Raw genomic sequence first — 10,955 nt, forward strand, 5'->3', positions numbered from 1 at the left:
AATTTCCTGGGAGTTTCTATGTATCATCTTCTAAATCAGAGGTTGGTGAGGCGTGGCCCCATCATCTGAGTTTACAGCAGTGGTTACAGGAAAGGCAGCTCAGTTGAGAGCACCTGCAGTTCTTGCAGAGGATCCATGCTCAGTTCCCAGCACCCACATGGCATAGCTCAGCCTAGCTCAAGGGCTCTGCTGCACTCACCTGGCCTCCATACGCATGCGCACATACTCACACAAACACATGCACATAAATAAATAATAAAAATAAGCATTGTTTGTTTGTTTGTTTGTTTGTTGAAACAGGGTTTCTCTGCATAACCCTGGCTGTCCTGAAATTTACTTTGTAGACCAAACTGGCCTCAAACTCAAGATATCCATCTGCCTCTGTCTACAAGTGCTGGAATTAAAGGCGTGCACCACCACACCCAATTTAAAAAAAAAAAAGCTTAAAAAAAGAGAAAAGACGTCCTACCTAATGTCTGCAAACCCGAATCTGATGACAGAGCTGCCAATAACCTAACAGAAGAAAACAACTTTGAAAGAAATTTCCTGTATTGTTTAAAACAAGGCATTAACTTATACACATAAACAATGTATCTCTAAATGCATATATAATAGGATGAAAAGCACAAATGGAAAACAGCAGAATCATCGCTAAGGCCTGAAAGGACCCTTTAAGAAGGAAACCTGTAAAGGCAGCAGATGCTTTACTTCAATAGTCAACCACAACAAGTCATGAGAAAAAAAATTATTAAAAACAAATATAAAATTAAGCATCACCACTTAAAAAGCACACACATTATGTAGGTTGGGGGAAGACGAGGGAGGAAAGGAAGAAAGCAGTAACCCAGATCATCTAGGTGCAGAGCTCCTGGGATCCTCAGGTAGAAAGAGTTTGTGATCGTCTGCTGAAGCGCTCAGCTGGTTTGAGGCTACTATGAATCAGGAGAAGCTGGACTGCAGACCAGCACAGGCTCCCTGTCCCTTTCCCAGTCTTACAGCAGCTATTCTGAGTGACGGGGACCTGACGCTGCTAGCAGGCTCTTCTACTCCATTCAACACTGACTTGGATCCACAGAGTGTTTCATAGATATGTATGCTCCTTACAAGAGTATTACTTTCTGGAAAACAGTACATTTCACTTTATTTTAACTCACATGATCTAAAACAGTGTTGTGTGTACAACAATTAGATGTTCAAGTTGATTACCCTGAAAAAAAAATCACAACTTCAATCAGAACACCAGAGTTCAAAGAGAAATTGGGGATCATCTAGGCTAGTCTCTTTATCTGAAAAGCAAAAAAACTAGGAGCAGTTAAGCATCTACTAACTCGGGGTTACCAAGCCAGGACCAGCCCTACTCCACAGATGGGCAGTTTATCTATTTCCAAATATCCTCTAATTCTTCCTCTGTGATCAAATGAATTGTCGCCTATTTCAACAGAGCAGTGGTGATATCAACTTCCCTTTCAGGAGACACCGTGGTATTCATGGCCTTCAGAAGGTTTACCGGTCAGTCCAAATGTGTAGCTTGCCTAAGACTCATGCTCACAAGGACTCTAAAAGGTAGGTAACAGCAAACCAACTTTACAAATGAGGTAAATATAATTTGACCATGATAGTGAACAGCAAAACTCACTTTTAATCAGTATTCTATAGTGCCTCTTCTTGATCTTAAACACACACAATTCTGAATTCAGTGCCACACCCGGTCCAAATCTAGTAAACAAGTATTTACTTGACTCACTAAACAAATGGTGTTTCATCTAAAAAGTTAAGATTTTCTTAAAAAAAAAAAAAAAAAAAACCTCTAAAATATTTCATTGTCCATATTTGTCTAAAAAAGGTTTTGACATGGGCAGTTTACATAGAAATTGGTAATTTGGCAATAGCTGAGTCTATCTATCTAGAGTCTTTCTATCTAAAGTGGCTGGGACAGTCTTGCCTTGTAGCTCTGGCTAGCAGGGAGCTCACAATCCTCCTGCTTCAGTTCCTCACGCATTTGTATTATAGCTGTGTTCTACCATGTTTGGCAACAGCTAAACTCTCTAGCCTACAAATAATTCTTCTATATAACAAATACTTAGAAACCATTTTGTGAAATTTTCTGATGCACAAATAGAAGCTTAAACAAATTTTTACTTCATATCATTTAATTGCTGAGGATTCCAAATTGGAATGTAGGCCTGGGAATGAGGTTCCACTGTCAGAGTGCTCGCCTAACGTATACAGAGCACACTTAAAGGCACACAACGAGCACGGTGCAGGGTGTGAGGGCCAGAACTCAGGTCATTCTTTGTTACCTTGGGTAGAGACTAGGCTACAAGACACCCTACCTGAAGAGGAAGAGCGGAAAGAGGAGGAAATAAAACAGAAGCAGCAGATTTGTATGTAATCCCCAGTCATTCTGACCCAAGAGCCCATCAGCTAAGTGTTGTCATCATCATCATCCAATTTCACAAACTCAAGAGAAACAGCATGCCCTGTTCTGCTACCACACTCGAAGGCTCAGAACACCAGATCTACAGCAGGTGCGAGAAACTAACACAGAAAATAACCTCTTCAGTCAGTCAGTCCCCAGAATTCCAGAACTGAAACTAGTAGGCCTTGTGTTTACTGGGTAAAAGAAATATATACCATACCAATTTAAACCGAGCAAGAGGGAAGTTGACTTTCTAGTAATATAGCATCTATTAAATAACAAACTGATGACACCTAAACTTCAAGCTCTCTGTCCTATTGAGCAATCTCTAGGCTCAAGTTTAAAAAGTTTTTGAGACACGTTCTCACTATATAGCCCTAGACCGCCTGGAACTTGCTATGTAGACCTGTCTGACTTCAAACTCAGAGACATTCCTGACTCTGCCTCCCAAGTACTAGGAGTGAACTGCCACGCCCTGCAAAATCATGTTTAGGGTAAAAAAAAAAAAAACAAGACATGTTTACAAAGCAAAAAGCTTTTTGTTTTGTTTGTTTATAGTCTGGTTTGGAGATAGGGTATCAGTTAGCCCAACTTGGCCTCAACTCATTGTACTGTTAAGGTTAATTTTCAACTCCTCATTCCCCTCTCTCCGCCTCCAAACCACTGCCCTGTCACCGAACTCTAAAATATATAAAACGCTTTAAGTGCTTGAAATACACCATCAGGAACAGATGAATAGAAATATTCCTTAACCACACTTACAGCACAACGTCTGAAAACTTTCTGGACATATTTTTAGGGCTTGAGTGCAAACCAAAAGAAATGTCTCTAATGCCAATTCTAAGATTTTACCACTTCCATTTTTTAACGATTTATTTATTTTTACTTTATGTGTACCTTATGTGTTTTGCCTTCGTGGATGTCTGTGTGAGGATCCCCAGGAACTGGAGTTAGAGACAGGCATGAGCTGTCATGTGGGTGCTAAGAATTGAACCCGGGTCCTCAAACCACTGAGCCATCCTTCCTGGCTCTCCCACTTCAATTTTTTTAAAAAGTTTATTCTTACTGCATAATAACTTTTTCTAATGAGACTTGTCCAGGCATACATTTCTAAGAAACTCTAGTTTTGTGTATGTGTTTTGTTGTGTGTGTGTAATAAAATTATGAATGAGCCGATGACCGATGACGCAGAATGAACACATGAGACAGTGGTCCCCGTTATTCACAATTTTCGCAAGGTACAAAAAAAAAAAATCCAAAAAGAAAATCAATTTCACGCAAAGGAACCACCTTGGTTCGCCCTGTAGTGAACACCGCAGATGTGTGCACAAAACTCAACCTCAAAGCACGATCTGAGTTCTGCGGGGAGCTGTGCTCCTCTTTCCTGGCTTTCGCCCCGCATCTCACCGTGCCCCGAATGCGTACAGAACTGCTTCGAGGTCTTAACTAAACACAAACTCGGCCACACACTGGGAGGTAAACAACTACAGAACGTGACCGAGCTGGGACGGAGACGTGCACTTTTCATGAGAAAGATACAAAAGAAACCGTGGGGAACGTGTTGCAGTCTACCTTCCTAAAACAGTTGTACTGACAAGCTAGCATGTATGTGTGGGTGGGTGGGGGGTAATCCCGAAGTTCTGACCCCTCTTTTTCCTTTATTTTTATTTTTATTTTTAATTTTAATGGCTTGGGGGCAAATACTCAAACACCGAAAATTCGACGTCCTGAGCGCCGAGTTGGTTGCTATGACATATCCTGGCAGGGCATCACTTCGCCCAAGCAACTACTATCCCCCCTCCCACTCCACGAGAGAACTAACGGAGAGGACAGTGTCCTCCACGGCGACGAAAGGATGGAGAGGGGACAGAAATCCAAAGCGGATCGGCTCCCGCCTCGCCCCCGGAGAGGCTTGGAGCCAGCCCGAGGGGCTCGCGCCGAGGTTCCGAAGTGTCAGCAGGCCCCCGTCGCCTCGGCACCCACCAACAGCGCGGCGACCAGGCAGACCCAAACCACTTCCCCACCCCGGGTCCTCCAGGCACCGCCAGGGACGGCGTCCCAGAGCCCGCCCCGGCCGGGCCCGCCCCGCTATCTCCTCCCCCGTTATCCGCTCGCCGCCGCTGCCGCCGCTGCCGCCGCCGCGCTCGGGCCTGCTTGGACTCGCTCCTTCAGCCTCCCTCCCCGCCGGGTCCCGCGCGGACGCATCGGCCGCCGCCCTCACGGCGAGCCTGAGGGAGCGGCCACCGCGGGCCCCGGGGCCCGGGAGAGGCGCTCGCCGCCGGTCCCTCACCTCGGGTTGGAGAAGGGGCACGCAGCCCGTTTCGGTCTCGTACTCATCCGGGCCGTCCGCCATCTTGGTGTTAAATCCCTCCTCCCGCTGCATGCCGGGAGAAAGCGTTTCAGCCTCGCGGGGCTCGGCCGAGGCGCAGGGCGAGCGCGAGGGCGAGCGCGAGCCCCGACGAGGGCGACGCGGCCGCCGCCTCCTCCTCCTCTTCCCCCGCCCCCCTCTAAAGCCCCCGGGACGCCCCCGTAGCCCCTCCCGCCGCCGAGGGCGCGGGTCCCGACGCGCGTGCGCGGTCCGGGCCCCGGGAGGGAGTGTGTGCGCTCTCTGCTGCACTGCGCCGGGGACAACGGACCGCGCTGGGCGTGGGCGCCGCGGACCGGGGGCGGGTCCGGCTCGCTGGCCGCTGCTTCTCGGCTCCGGTCACCCGGGGAAAGGAGGCTCGATGGAGAGGAGGACCGAGCGCCAGAGCTGCGCCGTGCAGGGCCGGGACCCCTCCTGGGGACGATCGGAGGGCCTCGGGCGTGACCCCCGGGATCGAGGATGCATCTTGCCCCTCGCCTCCCTACCTGTACCTTGGGACACCCGAAGAAACAAGGACAAAACCTGGCTTCCTGGAAAAGCTTTTTGTTATGTGATCCCGTCTTGCCCTCTTCGGTATTGAGCTAGTATATTTCTAAATCATTGTTTCACAAGGTCAAAGCCCCACACATCCCCCTCCCCCCCCCAATCTGCTACATTTCAATATGACCCAGGAATTCAGAACTGAAAGCTCTCAGTATGACCTAGATAAAAATGACTAAAGCCATCTTTAAGAGGATATTAAGGCCGGGGGGCAGGGGGAACTGGTGGAACAATTGTAGAAAGGATTTGTTTCTGATTTGGGCTATGAGGAATTGTAAATCTCTACAGCGCCTGGGCACATTTAGCAGAGAGTGATCGTGAAACATGACCAATTAGAGATCCTGATAGTAACCAGTTAAAGGCAAGTAGGCAAAGATCACCAGAAAGAAACCTGCAATCAGACAAAAATAGATTTATTTGTAAATCGGGAGGAAGGCACGGGAGAGGAATAAAGAATAGTGGGATGGAAACCCCTTTGTAAAATTTAGGTTCCCGCCAAAAGACTCTGAGGAGGGTCTAGGGAGAGCTTGGATCAGAGCTGGATTGGACCTCGATTCTGAGGAAGTGAGAAAAAACTGGGAATAGCAAGGCATTGGATGTGATCATGAGCCTAGGACAGTTTAATAACTGGGCGCTCCCCGTAATAAATGCAAACGACAAGAAGACCTAGTTAGTTTTCGGTGGTAAAAGAGCAGCGATCGCTCAGAAAAGGATGAATACGCTGTTTTATTGCTGTTCTGCTGAGGGAAAAGAGACGATCTGTGTGTCCTCTCAGCACGGCTTTTCCTTCCGGCACGGACCGATTTTCAGTCTTTTAGTCCCGGCAGAAACCAGGAATCATGCAAACCTAAACAGAATTTTGAGTTCTCCGTTTACAGCGCCAATTTTTATTTTTTTTCTTCAGTCAACATGGACAGAATCCTTCTTATTGTAATATTCCGGACCGCGTCCTCTTACCCAGACTCTTTTTGCAGTTAATTAAATCTAGAGAAAAGAGTAAAGAAAGTCGAGTGAAAGAAACAGCTGAGAGGCCATGGCGTTAAAACAAACAAAAATCCCACAGTGAATGGAATGAATGAGGAAAATAGGCATGGAGACCCAAAAACGTTCCATGAGTGTCCATGAATTAGAAGTGTTAGTGCAGGGGCACGGTGGGAATATTCCTAAAGGGGTTGTTCACCGTGGGAGCCCTGGCTTTCCAAGGTGCTTTGGTAGAAGAAGAATCAGAGCCAAATTGAGTCAGCAAAAAAAAAAAAAAAAAAAAAAAAAAAGAAAGAAAGAAAGAAAAAAAAGAAAAAACCCTGCCATTTAGCCCACATAGTAGTTTGGTAGTTTTCGGAATATAGCTTAACTAGATGCCCAAGTTAAGTAAATCAAGAGGTTTCCATTTTTTAAAATGTAGATTTTTTGGCTCCTTCTGCTTTCTGTCCACCATTCCTTGAACCACCTCCTCCTCCTGATTGCTCCTGCCGGCATGAGGCTCTGTCTAACCAATAAGTAAAGACAAAGATTACTGGCTGAACCCTACAAAACCATGAACCAAAATAAACCTTCCCCCTCTGAAAGAAGTGAATAAGTCTCGAACGTAGGTTCCCTGAGCCTTCTCGCTCATCCCCTATAGACCTCCTTTATTCATTCCCTGTATCTGGTTACCTATCGGAGACATTTGTATACATAACTTCTGAGAAACCTCCAACTTACAGAGGAAACGATTAATGCTAAAAGGGGCTGAAAGGGAAATGAAACCGAAAATGAACAATCCGTGCCTTCCTTCCTACAATAAGGCTGAAATAAATAATTACTAGAGTACAAACTGGCAAACCAGGAGTTAAAGCAGCCGTTCTCATCTTCACCGGGTGGCACACTCCAGAGGGAATAGAGGGTTTACAAGCCAGCTTGGAATTCATTGCATGACCCTGTCTCAAAACATTAACAACAGAAAAGGGCAGCTAGTCTTGGGAAAGAATATCCAATTGGACTAGGTTTCATGGTCCAAAACGAGGCTGTTGGCGCTGAGCGGACGCCACCTTGGTAATTACAGGGTTCTTATCTACACAGCCTGAATCTGAGATAATAATTTCAAGGGACTGTAAGTACAGCAAGTGAGCATATTGATTGCACAGATGACGCAAGAATGGCTTTCATAGATAAGAAAGAACAAAGTTGAAAGAGAAGTATTGATCTGTTAGGGAGAGAAAAGTGAAGTGGGGGCGGGGGACAGGGAGATTGGAAGGAATAGGCTCCAGCAGGGTAGATCTGGTTTCACAGGTAACCTGAGAGACAGCTTTAGCCCTCACCTAATTCTAGTCCAAGTTCACCATTTCACAAGTAGCCAACGATGGGGAGCCTAGAAACCTCCTTAAAGCCAGAGAACCAGGCTGTAACATAATTACATCTGGAAGCCTCTTGAAATTCCCTGCCTTCTACTCCACTGCTATCCCCTATTTCTTCTGTTATAATTATCCACCATGAACTGTTTAGTTTATTAGGTGCTTTTAAAAAAATGTGTAGGTATGTGTGTCTGCATGTGAGACACACGTGAGTGGAGCTGCCCGTGAGGACCAGCCTCTCCAGCTGGCATTAGAGAAGGCTGTGAGCCCTGATGTGGGTTCTCGGAAGCAAACTCTGGAAGCAATCTGTAGGAGCAGCAAATATTCTTAACCTCTGAGCCATCTCTCTAGCCCCTATTCAGTGGTGTCTTAAAATAATGGTGAAAGCATTTATGTGAGACCTGAATCGTTAACGGCACTGTACCGCACTGTTAATTAGAGGCACAGTGTTGTGCTGCAGATCCCTAGATCCTATACTTTATGCCCACTACACAGCACCTCCTCTTTACCTATTCTAACTCTTGCCAACCACCATGCCATTCCTCTTCTATCCATTTGCCTGTCTTCATATTCCTTATAGATGTCGAAGCATGAGTAGTTCCTCCTATGACTGACTTTTTCTGCTTAACGTAACGCAATCCAAGGTTTATCTGTGTTGTTGTATAGGATAGCAATTCCTTCTTTTTAAGAACTGAACAATATTCCACTGTACTTCTCTAGCACATTTGTGTCATCCATTCACCCCTCAGAGAGTGTTTACATGTCCTTCCTCTCTTGGCTATTGGGAACAATTGATTGAAATGCACAGTGGTGTGCTCACTATGGAAACCAGAATATGGGATTTATCAGAACGGCTTACAGGCTGTGATCCAGCTAGTCCCATACTGGCTGTCTACCAATGGAAGGTCCAAGAATCCAGTAGCTGTTCATCCCACGAGGCTGGCTGTCTTGGCTGATCTTAAGTACAAGCCAAAATTCTGAAGAAGTAGGTTGTAATGTCAGTGAAGGAATGGTATTGCCGGCCCCAGCAAGGGCAAGGAGGCAACGAAAGAAAGCAAGCTTCCTTCTTCCACATCCTTTAGACTACCTGCAGAAGGTGTGGCTCAGACTAAAGATAGATCTTCCCACCTCAAAAGATCCGGACTAAAAGTGGTCTTCTCACATCAAATGATGTAATTTTTTAAAAATAGATTACTTTTTAAAGTTTCTGTATCTGGTCAGTTTTTACCAACCAAATCTGGTTGGTTTTACTTTTTAGAGTTTTATTAGGTTACTGAGTGGTGGTTTTCTTCTGACATTTTCATATGTAGTTTCCCTCCCATTGCTTCCTCTCCCGTCTCCTCGTTCCTGCTTCCCTGGTGTACAGCCTTCAGCTCCTATCATCTTCCTTCTGTTTTCATATCTCGTGTGTTCTATTGCTTCTTCTACACCCCTCCCTTAAAGCCTCCTTTTTTCCATCCTTGATCATTCTCTCGTTTCCTGTCCTCTGCCCACACTTCCTCCCACCTCCATACTCATATTTAACAATGAGAAGCTATTATGGGACCCACATATGGGAGAGAGCATACGTTATCTGTCTTTCTGATCCTAAACTGGCTTAATAAAATATTTTCCAGTTCTACCCATTTTCCTGCAATTTTCATAGTTTCGATTTTCTTAATGATTATATTTAAATTCCATTGTGTAGACATACCATGTTTCCATTGGCCATTCATCTCTTTTGTATATCTAAGCGGTCTCCATCCCTTTGCTATTATGAATAGAGCTGCAATAAATATGGATGTGCAAATGTCTATGGTAAAATATAGAGCCCTTTGATTATAGGCTCGGGATGGTAGAACTGGCTGTGCAAATGTCTATGGTAGAATATAGAGTCCTTTGATTAGAGGCTCCGGATGGTAGAACCGAGTAGTTTTATTTTCACTTTTGGAGAAACTTCCACATTCATTACTTTATACACTTACTATTGGTGGGCTTTTTGTTTGTTTGCTTTCTTTTTGTTTTTGAGACAGAGTTTCTTGTAGCCAAACTTGGCCTCAAACGCACTATTTAGACCCATGATTTTTGCCCACTTCTCGGGTGCTGGGATTACAGGTAAGTGCTTAGCTGCTTTTTAATAGTGTTCATCCTAACAAGTGTGTAATAGCTCATTGTGGTTTCCATTCGAATATCCCTGACGATAATTAGCAATTTGGGGCATCTTTCATAAAACTATTGACATAAAAACTATTGGCATAAAACTATTGGCCATTTGCATATCTTTAGAGAAACGCTTCGTGCTTTGCCTATTCTTACGGGATTGTCTGTGGTTTCTCCTTCGACCTGTAGGAATTCCCTGCCTATTTTGGATATGGGCCCCAAATGCATGGTTTGCAAATGTTTTCTCTCATTCTGCAGGTTGAGTTTTCACTCTGTTGATTGGCTGCTTTGCTAAGCAGATGGCTTTTAGTTCAGCATAGTCCTGCTTGTCTGGTCTTACCTTTGCTACCTGGGCTTTTGTGTTATGTCTGAGGAATCACTGCCAAGCCCCATGTCTAAAAGATTTCATACGCTTTCTTCCAGCAGTCTGTGCACTTCAAAGTCTTGCATGTCCATCTCACTTTGAATTGATTTTTGTGTAAAATATAAATCAAATTTTATTCTTTATGACTGTGGAATATTTTCCCAGGGACATCTTTGTCTCCCCTGCTTCTTGAACATGTAGAGATTTTGTGGTCCCATATTAAGTTTAGTATTCTTTTTAAAGCATGTACTTTATTTTAAAAAAAAGTCATTGAGCTTTTGAGGAATGCATTGTATCTGTACATAAATTTCAGTAGTATGGATATTTTAACAGTATTAATTTTCCAAAATAAACCCATGAATATCTATCCACTTAACTATGTCTTTCTTAATTTCTTTCGTTAATTACTTATGATGTTTAGTGTACTAGAATTTCATCTTCTTAAAGTTCCTGTTTTGTTCTTTTTAATGGCTACCATAAATGGTATTATTTTCTTAATCTCCCCCTCTGATAGTTCATTGTTAGTGTATAGGAACACACTAATGTATGTTTCTTTCTTTGTTTTGAGACAGCCTTATTCTGTAACCCAGGCTGGCCTGGTACTCAGAGCAATCCTCCTGCCTCAGTTCCCCGAGTTGCTGGGGTTACATCTGTGAGTCGCCAAACCCAACTTCACGAGTGATTTTTATTTACTGATATCGCACCCTGTAACTTTATTTTTTATTATAAGATACGGCGATTAAATATTTTTTTTTCCTGCACAAATGTTGGAAATAGTAACCATAACATAAATATACT

The 10,955-nt window shown here is 44.3% G+C and overlaps 1 protein-coding gene across 2 annotated transcripts in view; it reads right to left on the minus strand.

The window, feature by feature from the left end:
• Positions 1-4,881, minus strand: part of Zdhhc17 (zinc finger DHHC-type palmitoyltransferase 17) — a 62,587-nt gene extending 57,706 nt beyond the window's left edge. Inside the window, exon 1 of one of the 2 annotated variants that reach the window (XM_057757594.1) lies at positions 4,710-4,881. In XM_057757594.1, coding sequence (XP_057613577.1) covers positions 4,710-4,802 — 93 coding nt within the window. In that variant the 5' untranslated portion in view covers positions 4,803-4,881. The remainder of the gene's footprint in view (positions 1-4,709) is intronic. The other variant, XM_057757595.1, reaches the window with a different exon arrangement.
• Between the last annotated feature and the right edge of the window lie 6,074 nt (positions 4,882-10,955).

The sequence above is a fragment of the Chionomys nivalis genome, chromosome 25 (assembly GCF_950005125.1).
Source record: "Chionomys nivalis chromosome 25, mChiNiv1.1, whole genome shotgun sequence".
NCBI classification, from domain to species: Eukaryota; Metazoa; Chordata; class Mammalia; order Rodentia; family Cricetidae; genus Chionomys; species Chionomys nivalis.